The sequence below is a fragment of the Bombina bombina genome, chromosome 5 (assembly GCF_027579735.1).
Source record: "Bombina bombina isolate aBomBom1 chromosome 5, aBomBom1.pri, whole genome shotgun sequence".
Taxonomy (NCBI): domain Eukaryota; kingdom Metazoa; phylum Chordata; class Amphibia; order Anura; family Bombinatoridae; genus Bombina; species Bombina bombina.
This window is the reverse complement of record NC_069503.1, coordinates 1,029,143,111-1,029,169,417: the sequence shown is the minus strand read 5'-3', so window position 1 is coordinate 1,029,169,417 and position 26,307 is coordinate 1,029,143,111. Positions and strand designations below refer to the sequence as shown.

Below are 26,307 nucleotides of genomic sequence, written 5' to 3'. Positions count from 1 at the left end.
TCACCCATGTGTTCAGTTAGAAACCAGTAGTGCATTGCTGCTCCTTCAACAAATGATACCAAGAGAATTAAACAAATGAGATAATAGAAGTTGTTTAACATTTTATTATCTATCTGAATCATGAAAGAATTTGGGTTTCATGTCCCTTTACCAGTACTCCACAATTAGATTCAATTTTTTTCTTTGACTTTTTTCAGTTGACTTTATTTGTGTGAGTGTGTGTGAGTGTGTGTGTGTGAGTGTGTGTGAGTGTGTGTGTGAGTGTGTGTGTGAGTGTGTGTGTGAGTGTGTGTGTGTGTGAGTGAGTGTGTGTGAGTGTGTGTGTGTGTGAGTGTGTGTGTGTATGAGTGTGTGTGTGTGTGTATGAGTGTGTGTGTGTATGAGTGTGTGTGTGTGTGTATGAGTGTGTGTGTGTATGAGTGTGTGTGTGAGTGTGTGTGTGTGTGAGTGTGTGTGTGTGTGAGTGTGTGTGAGTGTGTGTGAGTGTGTGAGTGAGTGTGTGTGAGTGTGTGTGAGTGTGTGTGTGTGTGTGTGTGTGAGAGAGAGTGTGTGAGTGTGTGTGTGTGTGAGAGAGAGAGTGTGAGTGTGTGTGTGTGGGGGGTTATTTGTACTTTGAAGCTGGCAAACTATAGATTACTTGGCCATTGCCACTAGCCCTTACTAGTGTTTTTTATGTTTACTTTACACCAGAGAGTAGCCACTGGTATACACAGTTATAATTCTGACATTTACACCTATTACACACCTATATTTATTTTATTTATTTTGTAAACATGATGTAATAACACCATTTGTATGCAAAAAAAAAAAAAAAAAAAAAAAAAAAAAAAAAAAGAAAGAAAAAATAAACCTAAACTGCATAAGATAAAGTGAGCTGTTTTTTCAGTTTAAAAATCTGGTCACCGTGGTTATTACAGATAACATTTTTTTTTTTAAAGCTTTCCAACAAGAATATTATTTACCAAACTGTTAAGTGGATGATCTTTGTAATGGTATATGAAAGTCAATATAATATGAAACTTTCATGGTTCAGATAGAGGGGTAAATTTACTATATGTCTGCTAGACATCACTAAATGCAGACAGCAAACACTGTTGGCATTTATCATTGCACAAGCATTTCTAGTGTCAATCACCCCGATGGGCCTCTGAATGCAGCATTTGCTTTATAAATGGAGCCCAGAGTGTGTCATTTTATCTACTTCAGTGTTCTCCTTAGGACATTTTTAGCGGGTGCACCGCCCAGCTGATTTTACTGACCACCTGGTTAAAAGTTTAGTCAATATTAAGCTAAAATAAGATAATATTAAAAATATTTGATTTTTATTGCACACATTATCATTAAATACATTTATTTAAAATTATGTTATTCATTAGTGCTTTGGATAGCAGAAAATTATATATTATTAGAAAATATTACACTGCCCCCAACTGGCTACTTCATAATGCCACCCAGCTACTTCATAATGCCCCCTGGCTACTTCATAATGCCACCCGGCTACTTCATAATGCCACACAGCTACTTCATAATGCCCCCCGGCTACTTCAGAATGCCACACAGCTACTTCATAATGCCCCCCGGCTACTTCATAATGCCACACAGCTACTTCATAATGCCCCCTGGCTACTTCATAATGCCACACAACTACTTCATAATGCCCCCCCGGCTACTTCATAAAGCCACCTGGCTACTTCATAAGGCCCCCCGGCTAATTCATAATGCCCCCTGGCTACTTCATAATGCCACCCGGCTACTTCATAAGGCCCCCCAGCTACTTCACAATGCCACACGGATACTTCATAATGCCACACAGATACGCTACTTCATAATGCCACCCAGCTTGCAAACGTTTCTGTGGAGAACACTGTACTTCATTTACTAATTTATCTATAGGTAACCTTTGGTGAAAAGCATATTTAGAGGTACATTTATCAAGCAGCAGAAAACAGGAGTTAAGAAGACCGCTGTTCCTTAACACGTATGCCATCTCTGAGGTGGCGGACTGCAAGCATCCCAATCAGATATGATTGGGATGATTGACACGCCACTAATGTGCGATGCAGGGCAGACATGATTCGCTATAGTGAATCATGTCCGCCCGGGGTACAATAAATCTACCCCTAGGCTCAGAAGAATAAATGTATCACTGGGACTTAACTGGTGATTCGTGGCTAAACACATATGCCTCTTGTCATGGGCTCACCAGATATGTTTATCTAGCTCCAAGTAGTGCTTAGCTTCTCTGGAGCTGACTTGGATAATATGTTTTACCCCTTTTAAGAGGTTAGGACATATTAATATGCAATTAACGGTGCAATGATAAAATGCTCATTAAATGAGACTCCAAAAGAAAGATTGCTCCAGCCTGTGCAGTTTAAAGTAAAATGACATGACTAAGGACCTAATGTAGGTCTGAAACATTGTTTGTTTTGTGGACCATGGCACAATAAAGGTAATTTTACTTTAAACTGCATAGGCTGGAGCACCCTATCTTTTGGAGTCTCATTTGATGTGGATGAGGTGGCTGCCTCCTGGCTCCTGTGCCTAATTGTTTGGTTGCTGTTCCCTACATTTTGCTTATAAAATGCTCATTAGTTCCCTTTAAGTATATAAATGAGTAGGGAAGATTATAGTGACGGAATAGAAGACTGGGTCAGATAACCTAATCTTATCAGTGTATAATAAGAATGCTGTAGTAGGACAAGTAACATTAAGAGGCCATACAATTCAAGATTGAAATGTACATAAATTAATAACAATGCTTTTAGTACAATTTATGACTGTGCTACAACCAATTTATTCTCTTTGGCCCTTAATGTCTCTCTTTAAAAAAAAAATTAAAATTTTTTATACCTGTAAAAGGGGCTGATAGCCAGTGGCTGTTAAAAACTTGAATTCCCAAGAATATCCTGTACAGCTTCCTGTTCTTTCAAAAACGGATATTTGTCCCAGTTCTGGAATTGTCTGCAAGGCGTACTGCAAATCAACATGAGAAATGTCTGCCGGAAGGCCTGCAAAATACATGGGTAAAAGATGTATGATCTAATTCATTAGAGTATAAAAAACAGAATGATGTTGAATAATTTTACATAAATAATACTTAATAAAATGGATAATAGATTATCAAGGCCTCCTGCCTGAGTTTTAATGTGTATTAGAATACTATACCATAGAATAGCTAGCACAATATTGGCTAAGATCACCTCACAGCAAAATAGCTTTCTGCCGTGGGCTGCCTGAGGATCTCAGTGTGTAGAACGCTTAAACAGATAAAGATAAAAAATAAATTGTTTAACCCCTAAACCTCCACTGCCGGACCCCACCGCCACCTATATTAAACTTATTAACCCCTAATCTGCCCCCCTACACCGTCGCCACCTATAATACATTTATTAGCCCCTATCCTGCCCCCCTACACCGCCGCCACTATAATAAAATTATTAAACCCTAAACCTAAGTCTAACCCTAACACCCCCCCTTACTTAAATATTAAATACATCTAAATATTATAACCCCTAAACCTAAGTCTAACCCTAACACCCCCCTAACTTAAATATTAATTAAATACATCTAAATATTATAACTCTTATTAACTAAATTAATCCTATTTAAAACTAAATACTTACCTTTAAAATAAACCCTAATATAGCTACAATATAAATAATAATTATATTGTAGCTATCTTAGGATTTATTTTTATTTTACAGGCAAATTTCAATTTATTTTAACTAGGTTCAATAGCTATTAAATAGCTAAAATAAATATAAATCCTAAAATAGCTACAATGTAATTATTAATTACATTGTAGCTATCTCAGGGTTTATTTTACAGGTAAGTATTTAGTTTTAAATAGGAATAATTTATTTAAGTATAGTGTAGTGTTAGGTGTAATTGTAACTTAGGTTAGTTTTTATTTTACAGGTAAATTTCTCTTTATTTTAACTAGGTAGCTATTAAATAGTTAATAACTATTTAATAGCTATTGTACCTAGTTAAAATAAATTGAAATTTGCCTGTAAAATAAAAATAAATCCTAAAATAGCTACAATATGATTATTATTTATATTGTAGCTATATTAGGGTTTATTTTAAAGGTAAGTATTTAGTTTTAAATAGGATTAATTTAGTTAATAAGAGTTATAATATTTAGATGCATTTAATTAATATTTAAGTTAGAGGGGTGTTAGGGTTAGACTTAGGTTTAGGGGTTAATAATTTTATTATAGTGGCGGCGGTGTAGGGGGGGCAGGATAGGGGTTAATACATTTTTATAGTGACGGAGGTGTAAGGGGGCAGGATAGGGGTTACTAGGTATTATGTAGGTGGCGGCGGGGTCCGGGAGCGGCGGTGTAGGGGTTAACATATTAATTGTAGTGGCTGCGGGGTCCGGGAGCGGCGGTTTAGGGGTTAACATATTTATTATAGTGGCTGCGGGGTCCGGGAGCGGCGGTTTAGGGGTTAACATATTTATTGTAGTGGCTGCAGGATCCGGGAGCGGCGGTTTAGGGGTTAACATATTTATTGTAGTGGCTACGGGGTCCGGGAGCGGCGGTTTAGGGGTTAACATATTTATTATAGTGGCTGCGGGGTCCGGGAGCGGCGGTTTAGGGGTTAACATTTATTGTAGTGGCAGCGGTGTCCACATGTCATTTCAGTGCTGTTACTAACCTTCAAACAATATACATTTATATATATCTTTAAAGGGACAGTCAAGTCCAAAAAAACTTTCATGTTTCAAATAGGGCAATTTTAAACAACTTTCCAATTTACTTTTATCACCAATTTTGCTTTGTTCTCTTGGTATTCTTAGTTGAAAGCTAAATCTAGGAGGTTCATATGCTAATTTCTTAGACCTTGAAGGCCGCCTCTAATCTAAATGTATTTTGATAGTTTTTCACCACTAGAGGGCATTAGTTCACGTGTTTCATATAGATAACATTGAGCTCATGCACGTGAATTTACCATGGAGACAGCTCTGATTGGCTAAAATACAAGTCTGTCAAAAGAACTGAAACAAAGGGGCAGTCTGCAGAGGCTTAGATACAAGGTAATTACAGAGGTAAAACGTGTATAATTATAACTGTGTTGGTTATGCAAAACTGGGGAATTGGTAATTAAGGGATTATCTATCTTTTAAAACAACAAAAATTCTGGTGTTGACTGTCCCTTTAACAAAGGCTTAAAATTAGTCTAGGGGTTAAATAAGAATGTGTTCTTTTTCCCTGTATGATTAAACAATTACTGTGAAGGGTTGTATTTTTAAACTGTTACCAATCAGTAGCCAGCAGGTCTATGATTATGGCACCAACCAACTAGTAAGACCTACCTGTTCCCTTTTGTTCCTGTGCTGGTGATGTTGGATTTTATCCTTACAAAATAAAGATTTTCGGATTTTAACCTATGGATTCAAGGTTTTTCTTTTTTCTACTATTTGTTTTTTGGACTACAAGGAGTCCTTTTTCAATTTGAATCCAGCTGTGTCCTCACCTCGGTTTTAAAAATCCCTATGCTCGTTATTCTGTTCCACTGATTGTATGGGGAAGCTGCCTGGAAGGAGATGATTGGCTAAAGCTCGGCACACAATTCTACTCACACCCCCTGTATACGTCACATGCTGCACACACTATACTCGGAAATACAAGGATCCTGTTCAAAGAAGCAGCAGTTCCAGTGAGCAATTCCACACTGGAGCTGTGGTTCACACACTGCGCTTGGGTCACAGAATGGCTGCATTTGGCTCTCCTTACTGGGACATATTCTAGGACGTATGGTACCGGCAGAAGGGTGAGTTGGCCCCCTATTCTGCTTAGGTGGATGCCAGGTCCTTCTATACAGGAGGTTTTTTTTTATTTATCCAGTAGTGCCGAAGTGTAAGTGCCAATTTCTTGACATTGGATTCACTGAACGTTGCCACAATATTGGGGTTCCAAGTTATTTATATGTTACAAGTTTGAGATTTATATGTATGGGTATTTCTCTATTTGATAGTATACATGTGCTCTGTGATCTTGTGCACATGCTGAGTAGGATCTTGCTTCCCAGAAAGTGTAAATATAAAAAGACTGTGCAAAATTTGATAATGGAAGTAAATTGGAAATTAGTGCTCCACTTGTAATCTAGCCCTATATTAGTACAACAAATTAATACACCCTAAGTTCTAAACCACAGCACCTGCATTCCGAATACAGTGATGTAGAATATCAACTAATTACCACATCCTAATCCTGCCTGACAAATTAGAAAAAATAAGGGGGGGGGGGGGGGGTTGGTTTTAGCAGTACAAAGCATCCTAGTGTTTCAGATATAGCCTATTATTTACACATCCTTGTTTTTAGACATAATTGGAATAAGCTAGATTTAAAGCTGTTTTTGCTGCTTCTTCGGTCTTGCAGCGCAGGCTTTCATAAACAAGCCTGCAGCCATAAACGTATGAAGCAGTTCCTATTTCATATTCTCTCTGCCACCTTAGACTTGGTGGAGATAAATCTCCCCAAACTCACTAATTTGGGTTGATTGACAGGCCCTGCTCTTGTGTTATCAAGAGAAATATTGTGAGCTCTTGTAAAACTAAGAAATGCGGCATTGCAAGTGGCGGTTGCGGGAGGACAAGTTCTCTGCTTAATAACTTATCCATCTGCAGCTTGATAAATACCCATCTCTGTTTCTATTAACTTTTTACCTTGTATCACTTTGTCATATGCTTTAATACTAAATGTCCCTCCTATGGGAGGAGAAGCCGCCTGTTGCTGATATATTTGAATTGACGAGTTTTGTGGCCATGTAGTAGCTCTGTAGGTTTCTTCACCTCCCACTTCATTGTTAACATTCTAAAAAAAAGAAGGAAAGAGTAATATATTTGCAACAACTATCATGATTATTCTAAATATGTTTTGTTGCATTATTTTTTACAAGAATCCTTACAAAGATATTTTAAGACACATATTTCTTGTCTCCTCACTCCATCAAATTTTAGCCTCTAAAATTGATTATGTAACATCAGTTTATTATATTTTTCCAACTATAAACAAAAATGTACAAGACATTCATTTCTGATATATAGTAAAACATATTAGACATCATTTTTTTTTTATTATTTATTTAAGTATTGTTATTTCCAAAATAATAATTTAAAAGAAAATTATTTTTTTATTATACTTTTTATATTTAATTTAACTAGTCACACACACAATATCATGGTATTTGAATTACACATTTATAAATTTAACTTGCAAAGGGAACTTTTGTTTTACTGTTACATTCAATCTAAAATGTAATATATATATATATATATATATATATATATACCTGTGTATATATATATATATATATACATACATACCTATATATACTGTATTCATGTAGATGTATAGGTATAGATATATATTTTACAAAAAACATCATATATATAGAAATATCTATTTAAAATTAAAAAGAACATTTTCTTCTATGTGAAGAACATTGAAATGTAAAATTTTCACAACACACATCAGGTTGAGTGTACTTGGTCAACCACGGTCTGTCATAGCCGTGCCCGGATTTGAACCTAGGACTCCTGATATACAGCCTGCTGTGCATTCTCTTGACTTTTTTGGAGACCTGTTACCTGCAGTGGATTGCTCTCTGGTTGCACCTGCAGGTTGTTTTGCAATCAGCTTTCCTATAAAAGGCTACTTCACAATCTACTTCCTGCCCTGACATAGTGCTCCAGTGTTAGTGCCTCTGACCTTGCCTAAATTTCCTGTTTGGTTCCTGAATCCAGCTTTTTCTCTGACTACCCTTTTGAATCTCCTTTTATTGATGAAAGATTGGACTACTTTTCTGTTTACCGAACTTGGCCTTGTACCCTGTCTATTCTATTGGATTCTCCCTGGATTTGGTGACAGTTCTAACTGCTCTCAGGTATCTGACCCTCTTCTTGTCTCCTGGCTATCCTCTCTGTTCCAGCCTGTCTTTGCTTCCTGTGGCATCATCCAGCTACCCTGGCACCCTATTTCAGTGCCTAGCCCTACAAGAGCACTTGCCAAGTTCCTATATCCTGCGCATGTACCCAAGTACTGCAAATGATATCTGCAAACTAGCAAGTAACCTACTCCTGCATCCAAACTCTGACAAGTTCCAGTATCCTGCACTTGTGCCAAGCTCTGCATAGAGTTTCTGCTACCAGTGTTCCAGTATCCACGCACTGCAGTGGGCCCTGCCAAGCATCTTTGTCCTGCTCCTGTCCTGGCCTCAAGGGGGCACCTCCAGTATCGGCATCAAGTGAGCACCTCCAGTCTCTGCCTCAAGTGACCCCCCTGTCTCAGGCCTCCAGTGGGCACCTCCTGTCCCAAGCCTTGAGTGGGCACCTCCTGTCTCAGCCTAAGTTGGCACTTTGTTCCTGGCCTTACAGTGGGCACTCCTGTTCCTGGCCCTATCGCGGGCATTACCTCAGACTCCAGTTCTGGTGTAAGCACACCTGCTCACCTATCCTGCTTTCCGTCTCCAGTTCCGGTGCAATAAACTAACTTGCTTGTCTTACTTGCATGCCTCAAAGGGGTAATTCTATAAAGAAGCACATACCGCTTGCCCCTTACAGTATTCAAGACATTCCTAAGCCTGCCACCACCTTGCATAAACTTAATACCTCCGAACCTGCTCAGCCGAGAGTGACACGTTCGGATTAACGCACAAGCGATAACTGCTTTTTCTTTTTTTCTTTTATAACATGCTCGATTGAAGTCTATGGGGAGAAGATAAAGCAGTCGCAATATCCAAAGTCCTGAAGTTAGCGTGAGTCGGGTTTCACTCGTGCACAAAGAATTTTCTTTTAACTTGCTATCCGTGCGTGTGCCGAAGTTTGCTTCTGACAATGGTTGCACTCTAAATAGCAAGCATGTCTAATCTGGCTCATAATGTTCAAAGTATGTACATGTTCCTAATCTTACCTCAGTATGCTGTCATGAAAAGGACCAATTTTTGTAGCAAGGGCACCAAAAGAAAAAGTTAAATTTGCTTAAAGAATAATGTTAGAAAGATTTTATTTTTTAAAAACTGTACACTGCATCTAAATGATGAAAGTTTTTGACTTCCATGTTCATTTTGAGCAGAGGTTATGCGATTTATTGCCAGAGATATTAAAAGTGTCCCTTCTCAGAGTGGAAGTACCCCTAGGCAGCTGCTCACTTTTCCTAATGTCAAATTTAGCTCTTGGTGTTTCACTGCTAAATTGTAGAATTGGCAAACCAGATAGCATAAATATTTACATACCTCAGCAAATCCAACAGAAAATAGTGGGAAATTATAACCACATTTATATGGAATGATGGTTATGGCGTATTGAGCATCAGTTTCAGATCCATTTATTAGATTAGTCACTTCAACATTGCTGATTATTATTCCTTGGCTTGCTAATGCTGGCTCTCGTCTAACAACTGAATCAAACATGAAACAAATAAGTAAAAAAAACTGTGATTAGGCTGTACATAAACATGATATATGTACATATGAAATTCAATATTTTTTATTTTAATTACTGACACATTACAGGCATACTTACCAATTATATTTCTGAATGGGCACAATGATAAAGAGAATGATTAGATTTCTCTCTTTATTTTACAGAAGTAATATTTGTCAAGATTGTTTGTTTAATAGAAATGTGTCTTTATTTAAAGGGACATGGAAATAGCCAAAATAATACCCAGCACATAATTTTGTCCGCACATTTAAGAATACATGAATGATCTGAAAAGTAGCAGATTGATAGTATTCAAAACAGTATGTGCGTGTTCTACCCTTTCAAATTTTACTGCAATAAATAACATCTAAATGGATCCAAAAGTGTCTCTGAGATATCATCAGATTCTTCTGTGATTGACTAAAAGGACTCTATTAAAATATTACAGTGGCATACACAGTAAGGTTTAAAAGCTATACATTTATTTAGTATTATTCTATCTATATTTTTATTTTATGTATTTCAAGGTGTACTGTATACCATGTAATTCTATGTTTAAATTAACATTTAATTCACTCTTTATATTACCTATGTAGAAAACAATGTCATTATGTATCTAGGTGTGCTAAAATAGGGACAATATCAGCATTTGCTATTGTTATGACAAACACCTGGTAGGGGAATGGAAAGAGAAACATTGGTTCTGTAAAAAAAATGGATCTTACATCCATCTATATATTTTTGTTGCAAGAGAATGGTCACCCCACTCCCCATTATTTTGTGTAATATGTTTATTGTTCTGTCGTTTAAAGGGACATGAAACCAAAATGTTTCATTCATATAGAGAATACTAGTAGCTAGCTGAACATATCTGGTGAGGTATATGTGTTCCACCAATCAACAGCTACCTCCCAGTAGTGCATTGCTGCCCCTCAGCCTTCCTAGGTATGTATTTCAACAAAGAATACCAGAGAACAAAGCAAAGTAGATAAAATATGTACATTTGAAAGTTGTTTAAAAATGCATGCTCTATTTGAATCATAGAATTAAAAAATGACTTTACTGTCCTGTTAAATTGCCATGGTGATCAACTGACAGCCACAAGTGCATATTACATGACTAAGGGTATATAGTAGGCCCAAAATGTTGTATTTATTGCTTCTATGTAACCTGTAACAAAATATTAAAGGTCCTTCTTTTAGCAAGGCTGGTGTCACCGTGTTGTATGTAGCCACAAGGGTATATAATCACTCAAATAAAGGACGAGTATCATTGCTAGCCCAATTTGTGCATTGACAGGGATTATATGGTCTATTGTAGAGCTCAAAACACTATTAGTGTAGTATAGTATACAGGTTATTGTGATTCTTATGGCAATCACCTGCTGCCTTGAGGGGTATGAGTTCATTCATTTCAAATAAGGCAATCACCTCTTTCATATGGGAGACTTGTTTATCTGTGTTTTATGGTGTCTTCAGATCCCTTATCCCCCATACTGTAATTTAATTAAGAAGTTACTGTAATTGCACGTTTTATGGAATTAATTTGTGATTGATACCCTTAATTGGAATGTAGGGACACACTGCCTTTTCAAAATGTGGTTTCTTAACCTTCTGTATGATTTATGGATGACATAGAAAAGAGATACCTCCTACTTACTAAAGAACGTCCATGTTGCTATACATTTTAGGGGATCATGTTAACCCTCATTCAAAAGAGGTAATTCCCCCTCTTTCAGCTGAGTAGTAGTATATCCATATAAATAGATAAAGGGAAATAAGTTCTATAATATCTTAGGAAATAAGTGCCCCTTTATTCAAAATAGGACATTTCCCCCTTTAAAATTAGGGTTCACTTTTACTGGGAGCTAACTGGTGATTGGTGGCTACACATTTTCATCTTGTCCCTCCTTCACAAAATGTACTCAGCTAGGTCTCAGTAGTGCATTGCTGCATTGGAGCTGACTTTAACCCATTTGCAGTGTTTAAACTCATAGTTATATGCAAGTAACAGTGCAATAATAAAATGCTCTAACATATTATTATGCACGTGTATGTCGCTTTAAGTGACTCTGTACTGGATACCTCCTCATTGTGCTTGGCATCATAAAACACTACAAAATGATATTACATGCACCAATGCAGACCAAGAACTAATTGAACATGACAAGATTTGTGTATGTTTACAACAAACACAAAACACTCATTGTTATACAAAAACATACCATTTGGATCATCCGTTGTAGTACTCTGTCCAATATAAAGCACATCTATGTAGAAATTTGTTTGTGAATTGATTGATATTAACCCAATCGTCTGCACATTGTAGTTTTTGCCTTTATACGTAGATTTAAGAAGATCCAGCATGTTTATGCAAGTGTACGTCCAGCTAAAAGATCATTTGAAAATCATAATTATTTATTTATAAAATGAAACCTAATACGATCACATCCAGGAACATGTTTAGAATGGCTTGTTTATATATATAAATTCCTAAGAAACTAAAATATTCTCAGTTCATTTTTAATCAAATATTAGCAGAAACATTATACAAACTCAACATTTCACACCCCCTTTAAAGGGACAGTCTACACCTTAGTCATCTTAAAGTCTTACCTTAGATTAAGATGCATATAGCTTCCTGCACCCTTTCTATATCATGCAGCAGCCGTGTTTATGGCCAGCTTGAAATGGCTGCCAAGCTCAGCCCACTGATGACATCACAATCTGGGCTGCATCTAGGCACTCTGCTGAAAAGCATAACCAGTCTGTTGAATCCAACTAGTGAGCCTTTTGTGATTGGATACCATATGCAGCCCACATTATGATTTCATCAGTGGGCTGAGCTTGGCAGTCATTTTAAAGTGGCCAAAAACAATATTTATTCAAAAATAAATGTTATACTATTCCTGCTGCATGATATAGAAAAGGTGCAGGAGGCTATTTTGCAGCTTAAAGGGACACTGAACCCAAAATTTTTCTTTTGTAATTCAGAAAGAGCATGCAATTTTAAGCAACTTTCTAATTTGCTCCTATTATCAATTTAATTCTCTTGCTATCCTTATTTGAAAAAGAAGGCATCTAAGCTTTTTTTTTGGTTCAGTACACTGGACAGCACTTTTTTATTGGTGGATGAATTTATCCACCAATCAGCAAGGACAACCCAGGTTGTTCACCAAAAATGGGCCGGCATCTAAACTTACATTCGTGCATTTCAAATAAAGATACCAAGAGAATGAAGAACATTTGATAATAGGAGTAAATTAGAAAGTTGCTTAAAATGTCATGCTCAATCTGAATCACGAAAGAAACAATTTGGGTACAGTGTCCCTTTAATCTAAGGTAAGACTTTAAGATGACCACGGGGAAGACTGTCCCTTTAAGTGGTGCTTCTACAGAGAATAGACCTTGTATTAAACATAAACTCAGAAGTATCAGGTCAGACAGCCTAGAACATATTTTTATACATCTAAAGATGCGTATGAATTAGGAAAACAAAGATCAACACATACAGGCAGCTGGAAATAATTAAAAAAAATAAACATTTTGGCCATAAAATTGCACATGAAAAAATAAAGTTTACTAAAAAAACTATAGATCAACAATGCAGGATTATCATGTACATTTTTATATAATTATATAGGTTCTTAGAATTATTATTTACATTAAAAGACAAATTCCACATTACCTGTCACCTTGAACAAACGTGTAGGGGATTACAGAGACCATGTTTTGAATGCCGTCACTGCTTTCATATTGAAAAGCAAAGAAAATGCTATTTTCTAGATATCCTTTATATGCAAAGCACAGCTGAACACAAAATAGAAACATATGTATGAAGTTAGATCAATTCATTCTAAATATTTATAACTTCTACATTTAAATGATAACAGTCAGGCACTATAACGACTGATTTAGCCTAAAACCTTTAAACTCACTAAAGCATAAGAAGCTGTCTTGCTAAACCTAAGAGAGTGATGACTGCCAGTCAGAGGTAAACTGCCAAATTTCAGATAAAATATTTTAACACATTTTAAACTAATATTTTTTTTGGGGGGGAATAATAATAATAAATAAAAAATATATAATGTATACTTTAACATGTAAAGTTTGATATCACAGTACTTCTTTACTTAAAGCAATCCTATTATATAAAAGGCCAAGTGTGTTTGTCTGAAGCTGTCATGCGCAGTACAGACAGCACGAGGACAAACACACCTGGCCTTTGAGTCCCTGCTCCTGCTGGTGATCCGATCGCGCCGGCCGCGGTATGAGTGGGCGTGGCCGGACATGAGCGGGGGGCGTGGCCGTGCGTATACCCCAGTAATATCAGAACATATGCTCTAAATTCACATTTATACTTCTTTGAAAAGTCTTACCTGGTTGTGGTACGTCAACGATATGACTCCATAGCTTCTTTGGTTTGCTTTCAGCTCTGATGCATCGTACAAAATTTGAGGATTCATTATAGAAAATCTACCACAAAAGGCTAAAGTTTCACCTGTCAAAATGCCTCTGTTGCTATTAACCTAAAATAAATATATGTATATATTAGTAATGTTATTAGCAAAATACAGTTACATACCTATTTAAACTTTTCTAAATATATATATTTAAGAGAATTTTTAGAACTTAGAGAATTTATTTAGAAATATATATATTTTAAGAGAATTTTCTGTTAAAACATTATTACTCAATTAAAAGTTTTATAGACTTCAAAGATTAGAGGATTTCACTGTGTGCTTGTGGTAGTAGAATGTTTAGTATATTTTGATATAAAGCTTATAAGGCTGGATTTTCTAGACAAAGGTACGGATCATGGAAAACATTACTGTTACTATTAACATGCTCACTGCAAACATATATCTGCTTTCATTGTGGATATGCACTTTCAGTACAGTTTCTGATTGGCTTTATTGTTCAGCAATGGATTAAGAATTAGAAGGAAATATAAGGCATGAACTAAAATGTTTTACTTAAACAGTCAACTCAAAAAATATTATTGTTTAAAAAGATAGATAATCCCTTTATTACCCATTCTCCAGTTTTGCACAAAAAAACCCTATATTAATACATTTTTAACTCTGTGATTACCTTGTATCTAAGCCTCTTCCGACAGCTCCCTGATCACATGACTTCTTATTCATTATCTATTGACTTGCATTTTTGCCAATTAGTGCTGTGTTGTGCACAACCCAGGGGCATGAGCACAATGTTATCTATATGGCTCACATGAACTAAAACTCCCCTGTTGTGAAAAGCTAATAAAAAAGCATGTGATAAGAGGCTGTCTTTAGTGGCTTAGAAACAGGCAGAGATTTAGAGGTTTAAAGGTTATAAAGTATATTAATATATCAATGTTGGTTGTGCAAAGCTCGGTAATGGGTAGTAAAGGCATTATCTATCTTTTTAAACAATAAAAAATTTTGTGTTGACTGTCCCTTTAACTAAAATGAAATGTACTGCCTCAGAGACAAGGCACCCCTTGACAGCTGCCTATATTGCCTAATGGGAAATGCTAATCGATAATATATTTCATCTAAATATGCAGTTGAAAACCATATTTATAAATATCACTGTAAGTGGATTAAATATATTTAGATATGTTTTCATACCAAAGTGAAATCTGTTTCATAATTTCTGAAATACTTGACGGCTGTATTTTCTGCATACTTCACATAGACATCTGGACACAATGTACCAACCATCTCTTCCACTGCTGCCTTAATCTATGGTAAAAAAAATAAGTGCATTTAGAAAGAAAAAAACTATAGTTTAACCCATAGAGAGCTTATATTTTACTTTGTCCAATTGGGAAAACAGCTGAATTCACACCTGGCAAATAAATGAGAGGTGATATTTTAGCATCACAACATTTAGAAGTCAGTGATAGGACACATTGGTTTTTTTTATGGGAATAGAAATACTAAACAGTGCATAGTACAAGGCTAGAAAATTGCTTGGTCTTTATTGAATTAAAGAAAAGTAATTTTGGTTCCTTATAGGTAGAATAGTTTATTAATATTTATTGAATGTTTAACTTAATGAATATGTTCTTGAAGAGAAAAGGTAACAGCCAACATAGTTAATTATTTATATATAACACATACAATCCAAATAATATATTACATTCTTTCTATTGAAATAAATGCTATTTTCTTTTAAACTACAATTACATGTAGATAATTTAAGACTGGAGTTTAACCTGTTGTGATATTTGAATATTGATATTCTAACAGGATAAGCAGTTACAGAAGGCAGAAAATAGTACTCAAGTTCACAAATTCTTTTAAATACATTTAATTTGTTTTTTTCTCCCACATTGATACCCTCTAGCTTTAACCAACTTTGAATCTGTCAGTCTGCTTAGTTCCTTTTTGTCCTTTATGTATGTTTTATATTTGAAGGAACATGAAACCCCCAATTTTTCTTTCGTGATTCAGATAATGCATGAACTTTTCATTTTAAGTTTTTTATCAAATTTGCTTCATTCTCATAGTATTTGTTGTTAAAAGAGCAGAAATGCACTATTGGGAGATAGCTGGACAGTCAATGAGAGTGTATGTGCAGCGACCAATCAACAGTTGGCTTCCAGTAGTTCATTGCTGTCCCTAAGCCTACCTACGTATGCTTTTCAACAAAGAATACCAAGGGAATTATATAAATAAGATAACAGAACTAAATTGGAAAGCTGTTTATAATTGCATGCTATAACTGATTAAAGTGAAAGTCAATCCTAGGGTTGTACAAACGCTAGGATTGACTATTGGAACAAATAAAGGGGACTTTCATTCATGAAGTATAAGCCAATAGCAGTCCGGTAAATCCGGCTTGGCGCCCATGGGAGCCGGATTTACTGCACAGCTATTGGTTAAGAGATGAAAACATCACCTCTTAGCAAAAAATTTTTTAGCCGTGGGCTGCTGTAGCAGCTAAGAATGGCGATCAGTTGAAACAAATAAAGGCACTTTCTACATGAAGTATCTTATACGTCATGAATGAAAGTCCCCTTTATTTGTTTCAATAGTAAATCCTAGCGTTTGTACAACGCTAGGATTGACTTTCACTTTAAAGTTTAATTTTGACTATTGTTTTTTTTTTTTTGTTTTTGGTGATTTTTTTGCCATTACTCAATGAGCTAAGAAAAGGAAATAGTAGCTTATGATCTTAACAAGTGTATGCATTTTATATAATGAATCCCCTTTTTTGTAGTTCATAAGATATAAAGCTATCAGAAGCATCTGACAATAATAATTTTAAAGACCAGGATCACAACGTCTATGCCATTACAATTTAAACTTATTAAAACAAACCTCCTCAGCTGGTGAATGTACTGACAATTGCTTCGAGTAAACGCCATCCCACACTAACGTGTAGGTGTTCATACTTGGGACGCCTTTAGTTTGCTCTGTAATATTCACTGTAAAATTACTTTCTGCTGGAATTTCATATGAAAGAAGTTGAAAATCACCTAAAGAGATGGAAGAAAAACACACACAGTGAAATACTTGATTTAACAGGATACACGTTCTCTTTAATTTAAAGGGACATTAAACACAAAACAAATGCTAGATTGAATGAAGCATTCAAAGAAAAGATTAGTCTGAGAATAACATCCATGTTGATGTATTTTTTTAAGTTTCATTAGCTGTTTAAATAGTGAAAAAATAAGTGTAAAGTTTTACTGTCTATAAAACAATGGGAGCTGCCATGTTTTAACTTAGGTTACCTTCTCTGCTGTGGCCAATTAGGGACAGTTATAAATAGGTCACTAGAGTGTGCAGCCAATAGCTGTGTGGGATATAACAGTGTTCTGCACTTCCATTTCTAACAGGAACTGATGCTCACAATTTCAGAATGGAATGATAGGAAAAGGGTACAAAATAAATAATGAAAGCATATTGCAAAGTTGTTTTTATATATACAATTTATCATTTTATATTACCATCTCAAAGTGTTTAATGTCCCTTTAAAGGGCTATGAAACCCCACATTTTTCTTTTGTAATTTAGACAGAGCATAACATTTGAACAAAGTTTCCAATGTACTTCTATTATCAAATTTGCTTTGTTCCCATGATATTCTGTGTTGATTCAGAGATACGTAGGACGGTAGGTGACTGGAACACCGTGTGTCAGCAAATATTGCTACCATCTAGTGCTCTTGCAAATGGATAACATTCTTCAAAACTGCTGCCATATAGTTCTCCAGAAATGGGCAGGCTCTTAAGCATTCGTCTCTGCTTTTCAACAATTGATACCAAGAGAACAAAGAAGAGAGAGAGCAAAATATTGAGGGGAGAGGAAAAGAGAGGAGGAGAGAGAGAGCAAAAGAGAGGGGGAGAGAGAGTAAAATAGAGGGGGGAGAGAGAGCACAAGAGAGGGGGGGGGAGAGAGAGCACAAGAGAGGGGGAGAGAGAGCACAGAAGAGAGGGTGGAGAAAGCAAAAGAGAAGGGGAGAGAGAGAGCAAAGGAGAGGGGGAGAGAGCAAAAGAGAGGGGGGGAGAGAGAGAGTACAAGAGCAAATGAGAGAGGGAGAGAGAGAGAGAGCAAAAGAGAGGGGGAGAGAGAGCAAAAGAGAGGGGGAGAGAGAGAGAGCAAAAGAGAGGGGGAAGAGAGAGAGTAAAAGAGAGGGGGACAGAGAGAGCAAAAGAGAGGGGGGACAGAGAGAGCAAAAGAGAGGGGGGACAGAAAGAGCAAAATAGAGGGGGGGGGAGAGAGAGCAAGAGAGAGGGGGAGAGAGAGGGAGCAAAAGAGAGGGGGAGAGAGAGCGCAAGAGAAAGTGGGAGAGAGCGCAAAAGAGAGGGGGAGAGAGAGAGAGCAAAAGAGAGGGGAGAGAGAGAGCAAAAAAGAGGGGGAGGAGAGAGAGAGCGAAATAGAGGGGGGAGAAAGAGAGCAAGGGGTGGGACCGCTGTACTGCAAAAATGGCCCGTGTACACAGGCTTTAGGACTAGTGGGTAATAAAGGGGTTATCTATCTTTTTAAACAAAATTTTTTTGGTGTTGACTGTCCCTTTAAAGATAAGGAGACAATATGAGACAGACATAAATATGTAAACTATCAATAGCAAATTGATGTTTAGAGAAGAGTCTTTATTCATATTGCATATGCAAATTTGTATTATACCAAAATCCAGAATTTTCCAAATAACCTCTTTTATTTGTATCTCATGTATTATTTTGTTTTATTGTAGAATCTAATAAATACTGCTCTTAAATAAAGGGGCTTTACTCTCTCTTTTTCTCAGCTCCTCCATCGTTGCACACTTTTTTTTAAATGTAATATTTTATTCAGCGTTGATGTATTTCTTTATACTGGGGATGGTAACGTTTTTCACTACATTTACTTATTAGGCGATTGTAATATAAGGTTGACAGAAGTAAAATAATATATACTTTCTTTGGACTGTGAGGGCTACCAGTTTAAAAGGACAGGATGTACACATTTTTAATTACTTGAAAGTGACACAGCATGTCTGTAAAAAGCTGACTATAAAATATCACATGTAAAAAAAGGAAATTTTTTTACCTCAGATTGTACTCAGTAGCCACATCCCATTGTTAAGGGCCTTTAAAGGGACACTGAACCCAATTTTTTTTCTTTCATGATTCAGAAAGAGCATGCAAATTTAAGCAACTTTCTAATTTACTCCTATTATCACATTTTCTTCATTCTCTTGGTATCTTCATTTGAAAAGCAAGAATGTAAGTTTAGATGCCGGCCCATTTTTGGTGAACAGCCTGGGTTGTTCTTGCTGATTGGTGGATAAATTCACCCACCAATAAACAAGTGCTGTCCTGATGTCTGAACCAAAAAATTGGCTGGCACCTTAGCTTAGATGCCTTCTTTTTCAAATAAAGATAGCAAGAGAACAAAGAAAAATTGATAATAGGAGTAAATTAGAAAGTTGCTTAAAATTGCATGCTCTTTCTGAATCACAAAAGAAAAAATTTGGGTTTAGTGTTCCTTTAAGGGATATTTCAGCCAAAACTGGAGTCCACATGGATGCATTTCAGTTTTGAATAGAAACATGTTTTGTAATATACATTTATTAGAAATCCTTCTAATAAAAAATATGCACCTTGCACCAGCATTTTAAACTCAGCACTTAGAGGTGCTTTTACCATTTGGTAATGACCATTTGGTAATGACTCAATTTGTTAATTTCTGACATGATACAAGCCCCACTGGTGCTCTGAGCAGCTTTAATATTTAAAATGCTGGTGCACTGATATTTAGCTATGCTTCACATGCATATGCAGAGAAAAATGTTGACACTAAAACAGCAATAAGTTTTACTAGAAGCAATTTTGCCAATATATGTATATTGCAAATATGTTTCTTTTTAAAAAAGTAATGCATCTATGTGCATTAAAATTTGGTCCGGAATGTCCCTTTAAGCATCCATTCAGTATACTACTCTTGAGACTTGCAAGGGAGTGTGTATCTGGTATGTGCAGGCACAGTCACTTTATTTCTCTCTTGAATTCAAGTTTACTATGAAATCACACAAGATTTTGGTAAAAATCTGATGAGATTGCTGTGAAGCAAAGTGTGAACTCAGCACTGATGAAGCTGATTGGCTGTATTTGTTCACCATGCATATAACAATAAAAAGAGTAGATCTTTATCACAGAGCACTTAGTTCAGTGAGTTGAGGAAATTGTAAAAATATCATCTTTTTTACATAGAGATGTTCATGTGATATTTATTTTTTACAGTTATATAACTTCACTTTCAAGTGATTTAGCAAATGGGTAACATATTCCTTCAGCTGAGAGTTGAGCAAGCATTGGTTGTTTGTACTGCATGTTGTTGAATGAAAGAAGCTTAATTAAAGGGACATTCCTGTCAATATTTAAATGCACATAGATGAATTACATCTGTCAATAGAAACACATTTGCAATATACATGTTTGGCAAAAATGCTTCTAGTAAAAGTTATCACTGTTTTAGTAAACAAATATAGGAAAAAGCGGGAAATCAAAAACTGATGCTAATATGATTTCAAAAAGAGACAGGGAATATAACACACTTTATTTTTATAAACCTGTTTTTGGTTTTTCAAATTTAAACTATGAAGAAAAAAGGATACAGGAGCCAGAATGCCAGTGCAGACGTGGATTTATTCAGATAGGAGACAACAGGTGGACAAAGCTTCTTCTATCTGACGCATTTCGCGCATGCGTACATGCGCTTTATCACAGAAGGAGCAATAAACACTACAGTGTTAACAACGTTAGTTCATAAACCAGTTACGTAGATCAACAGTCTAGATATTCAGTCACAATTTATTTGATACAATGTCATTCAAGAAAGTGCAACTGTGCAGGAATATTATTCCAAAGATACTCACACCTTGGATCTAGTTAGTTAGTTTAAGTGACATCTAGAGGTAATTACGGGTTAAAGGTTTTAGCTTCTTAGTGAGGTTCAGATCAGAAAGTCCTCCGCAGAGCACCGCTTACTCCACATACTTTCACATCGACAGGATTATGGCGACCTCGGCTTTCGCCATTCTTCTCTCATAGCACTTTGTGCAGGACACTTCAGAACCTCACAAACTGCCTGAAGGGCGGCTGATGCCACGGCGATACTGCTGGTGCCAGTGTGAGTACGAAGCAGTGACGGCTGAAGTTGAAAACCCTTCTTGTTGAGGTAAACAATTGGTGACACGGTAGGAGGTGTGAGCAGTTGGCTGTGAAAATAGACCTAAAGAGCGGCGAAAGTCGAGGTCGCCATAATCCTGTCGATGTGGAGTAAGTGGTGCTCTGCAGAGGACTTTCTGATCAGAGCCTTACTAAGAAGTTAAAACCTTTAACCCATAATTACCTCTGGATGTCGCTTAAACTAACTAACTAGACCCAAGGGGGCATATTTATTGATGCTCCATAACCTGTCTGCCTGCTCTGAGGGGGCGGACAGACTTCAACAGAAATCAACCCGATCAAATACGATCGGGTTGATTAACACCCCCTGCTAGTGGCCGATTGGCCGTGAATTTGCAGGGGGCGGTATTGCACCAGTAGCTCACCAGAACTGCTCGTGCAATGATAAATGCCGAGAGCGTATGCTGTCGGCATCTATTGATGTGCGGTGGACATGATCTGCAATATCGGATCTTGTCTGCTCGCACAATAATAAATAGGCCCCAAGGTGTAAATATCTTTGGAATAATATTCCTGCACAGTTGCACTTTCTTGAATATTATTGTATCAAATCAGTTGTGACTGAATATATGCACTGTTGATCTACTTAAAGGGAAACTGAACCCAATTTTTTTTTCATGATTCAGATAGAGCATGCAATTTTAAGCAACTTTCTAATTTACTCCTGTTATCAATTTTTCTTCGTTCTCTTGCTATCTTTATTTAAAAAAGAAGGCATCTAAGCTATTTGTTTGGTTCAGTACCATGGAAAGCACTTGTTCATTGGTGGATACATTTACCCACCAATCAGCGAGAACAACCCAGGTTGTTCACCAAAAATGGGCCGGCATCTAAACATACATTTTTGCATTTCAAATAAAGATACCAAGAGAATGAAGAAAAATGGCTAATAGGAGTAAATTAGAAAGTTGCTTAAAATCGCATGCTCTATCTGAATCATGAAAGAAAAAATGTAGCCTATTTATGAACTAACTGTTAACACTGCAGTGTTTATTGCTCCTAGTTTCATGTATGAACTAACACCATTCTAACTTTGCATGGATTACACCCCAAAGTCTGATCAATATATTTAGAAATGACGTGATCAATAGAGCTGCAATTTGAGAGGGCACCTTGTGTTGTTACATTTTTAATGGTATTAAAATGATATTTTTGATATATACATGTGTATGATTCTGTGTGCACTACGCTTATATTTATAAACCTGGGTTTGGTTTTTCAAATTTAAAGTGCTATATACCCTGTCTCTTTGTTTAAATCATATTAGCATCAGTTTTTGATTTCCCTCTTTCCCCTATATTTGTTTACATAATATTATAAGGGTTTGCACCTCCTTCCATATGAAGGATTAATCTAATTTATAATTATTTTTGTTTAAGAATCCTCCCCTTTTGGCACTAGTACTTTATATTCAAACTATCACTGTTTTAGTGTTAACATTTTTCTATGCACGTGCATGTGAAGCATAGTTAGATATTCTCAGTGCACCAGCATTTTAAATACTGCAGCTGCTAAGAGCGCCAGGGGACTCAAATTGAGTCATTACTAGATGGTACAAGCACCTTAGGCTCTCTAAACAAGTGCTGTGTTTTAAATGCTGGTGCACGGTGCATACGTAAATACAGTTTTGAAACAGCTATAGCTTTAATAAGAAGCATTTTTGCTAAAACATGTATATTACAAAAATGCTTCTATTCAAAACTAAAATTCATAAATGTGAGGTCCAGTTTTGGCTGGAATGTCCCTTTAAGGTGAATTTTCTTATACTAGCATACAGGTATACCCCGCTCATACAGCAGGTTAGGGACCGGAGCCCTGCTGTAAAGTGAAAACCACCTTAAAGTGAAACAAGATAGTTTGAGCTTTCTTTTCACTTGTCAGTGTGTTTAAAAACTTGAAAACATGTTTGAACTAACATATATTAGAGGTGCAATAGTGCTACATTTAGTTTAACACTAGCACAGCATGCAATTAGTATTAAATACTGTACCTGTAATATACTGACAATTACTGTAGTAAAATTTGCAGACTATAGCACTGAGACACAGATTGCACTGTAATCCTGTAAAGAGAGTGACCTGCGCATAACAACATGGTGCCAGTCACTTTTCTTGCAATCTCACGTTGATTACAGCACTGTTTCAAAATCCTTGGAGGCTGAACTTCAGCTCCACAAAGTGCTGTATTAACGAAGCGCTGTAAAGCGAAGCGCTGTAAAGTGAGGTATACCTGTACTAGCAATGCCAGGGTCTAAATAACATCAAACAATTTCATTATTTTCATGGGGCAACAAGATAAGGATGTCTCACAACTCAGGCTCTTTTTTTATTTAAAAAAACAAACAAAACAAAAGTATATTAATCAACCAATTACAGGGCTTCATGATAAACCTGTCATATGTATTATTAATAATGCCTTTTTGCCGTTTCAGTATAAAACTGAATAGTTATATCTTATTAACTTTAACACTCACCTCTTTCTGACACAAATGTGACTTTGTAAACTTGTTGCTGCCCCGAACCTTCTTCTGTTACCGTCACAGTGTCAGGCTGCACAGACCACAGGCTATTTAATTCAGACTGTACTTCAGCGGCTGTAGCATCAGCTGACAATAACCCTGAAAAACACAAATCATGTATACGCATAATCTGCATTGCACAAATTTATATTGACAAGGTAATCCTCACTCTATTATTAAAGGGACATTAAGTCAGCATTTTTCTTTCATGATTCAGATATATTAGGCAATTTTAAAAAAACTCCAATTTACCACATTATGCAGTCTTTTTTATGTACACTTTCTGAGGCAACAGCTCCTACTGAGCATGTGCAAGAGATCAGTGTATACATATTAGAGTATATATAAGAAATTTCAAATTTGTCAAAAAAAAATATACTGTTCATATTTTAATTCAGATAAAAGTGCTATTGTATTCTATTGTTATTATGCATTTGTCAATTATGCAGTTGTATTGTATTTAATGGTTCTTTAAGAATATTCCACAGATATTTAAAGGGACACTGTATTGTAATGTTTCCCCTTAATGTGTCCTTGTGTCCTCAGTCATTTGTTATATCAACTTCTGGGTATTACATTTATTGGAAATAGCTCATTTAGTTTATTCTTACATTTACAATAGCTGCCCTTGCTCATTGAAGCCACAATCTACAATGAAAATGTTAGATCATACGTATTGGCATTTGTGTATATTGAGATACAAATAAGATAATGAGGAGTGCTGTTGCTGCAGGCTCAGTCTATTTGAATAGGAATGTTCTATAGAACAATAGATGAAGGATTAAGCGAAAAATGCTATTTTAAATACAAAATAAACATAAATGACAATTTTCTCCTACATGTTATTCTATGCTGCTGGTATAGTAAGTCATTGGAAACTCATTAAATCTAAGCACATTTTAGAATACAGCTACCCTTTAAATTCACTTTTCATATTTTCCACCTCCACTGCTAATGAAAATGTATTCCAAACATCCAATTCCATTTCCAAAATCCAGTGCCTTCTTAAAATTCTTCTAAATTTACTAGCCTCCAGCACCATGCCTTTTTCTTGTTTTATAATAACTTACACATTCACCTGTAGCTGAGCACGTTAAGGTAAGTATTAAAGGGATAAGAAAGTAGTCAAAATTAAACTTGCATGATTCAGATAGAGCATATGATTTTTAGACACTTTTAAGTTCACTTCTATTTTCAAATGTGCTTCGTTCTCTAGGTCAGTGTTTTTCAACCAGTGTGCCGTGGCACACTAGTGTGCCGTGAGAGATCCTCAGGTGTGCCACGGCAGACTGACAACAGTGTGACATATTTTTTAAACTTTGCTTGTTTTTTCTCCCAGTGCAGGGGTAGTTTGTAGGAGGCATGGCATAACAGCACAATACATACAGTATGTGTGTGTTTGTGTGTATGTGTATATATATATGCTGTATTAGGCTACAATGTGTGATTTTTAAAAAAAATTTGGGATGGTGGGGTGCCACAGGATTTTTTAATGTAAAAAAGTGTGCCACGGCAAAAAAAAGGTTAAAAATCACTGCTCTAGGTATCCCTTGTGGGAAAAAAAAATATGCACATATTATACACTAGTGTGAGCTAGCTGCTGATTGGCGCCTGCACACATTTATCTCTTGTGATTGGCTAACTAGTTGTGTTCAGCTAGCTGCCAGTAGTGCAATGTTGTTCCTTTAGCAAAGAATAACAACAAATGAAGTAAATTTAATATGAGGGGGTACATTTATCAAGCTGCTTATTCCGCACGAGCCTTCCGGCTCACCAAAAACAGGATTTAAGAAGCAGCAGTCTTAAGATACGATCAGGAGGATTGACACCCCCTGCTAGCGGCCGATTGGCCACGAATGTGCAGGGGGTGGCATTGCACAAGCATTTCTTGTTAAATGATTGTGCAATGATAAATGCAGACAGCGTATGCTGTCGGCATTTAGCGATGTCAGGCGGACATGATTCGCTACAACGAATCATGTCCACCCGACATTTGATAAATCGGCCCCTAGGAGTAAAATGGAAAGTTGTTTGAAATTGTATGTTCTATCCAAATCATGAAAGAAAATGTTGGGGTTTCCTGTCCCTTTAAGCTCTTAAAAAAATAAAGGAAATAAATGAATACTGCAGTATTTATTTATTTATTTTATATATTTTATTTATTTTCGTTGGTGCGTACATTCGTATTTTTGTTTTTTTCAAACGAACAGTTTGCCATCTGTACTGCTGCCATCTGATGCTGAAATGTTTATAACAACTGCTGCCATAAAGTGCACGCTCCTGAGCCTACCTACCTGCTCTACAACAAAGCATTCCAAAAAAATGAAGTAAATTTGATGTTTCTTTTAAACTGTACACTTTAATGATTGGAAAATAAAATGGTGTTTTATGTCCCGTTACTAGGACATGATAAGTAAATAAATTACTCTAATTTGTTTGAGCAGTTTAATTTATCACACCTGTTTAACCCCTGCTAAAGGATTAAGCATTTAAAGTAACATGAATCCCAAAATCTTTTTGTGCAACCACCAATCAGCAGCAAGCCCACGGTAGTGCAGTGCTACTCCTGAGCCTACCTAGGTATGCTTTTCAACAAAGAATACCAACAGAACAAAGCAGATTAGGTAACAGATGTAAACTGGAAAATTGTTGTCCATTTTTCTTTCATGGTTCAGATAGAGCTTGTG

The 26,307-nt window shown here is 36.3% G+C and overlaps 1 protein-coding gene across 1 annotated transcript in view; it reads right to left on the bottom strand.

The window, feature by feature from the left end:
* PKHD1L1 (PKHD1 like 1) overlaps positions 1-26,307 on the bottom strand; it is a 224,355-nt gene that overhangs the window by 153,058 nt on the left and 44,990 nt on the right. The window contains exons 18-26 of the mRNA XM_053715928.1: positions 23,576-23,719; positions 16,749-16,906; positions 15,051-15,164; positions 13,815-13,964; positions 13,124-13,245; positions 11,661-11,824; positions 9,247-9,410; positions 6,680-6,827; positions 2,854-3,011 (exon numbers count right to left, since the gene is read on the bottom strand). Coding sequence (XP_053571903.1) covers positions 2,854-3,011; positions 6,680-6,827; positions 9,247-9,410; positions 11,661-11,824; positions 13,124-13,245; positions 13,815-13,964; positions 15,051-15,164; positions 16,749-16,906; positions 23,576-23,719 — 1,322 coding nt within the window. The remainder of the gene's footprint in view (positions 1-2,853; positions 3,012-6,679; positions 6,828-9,246; positions 9,411-11,660; positions 11,825-13,123; positions 13,246-13,814; positions 13,965-15,050; positions 15,165-16,748; positions 16,907-23,575; positions 23,720-26,307) is intronic.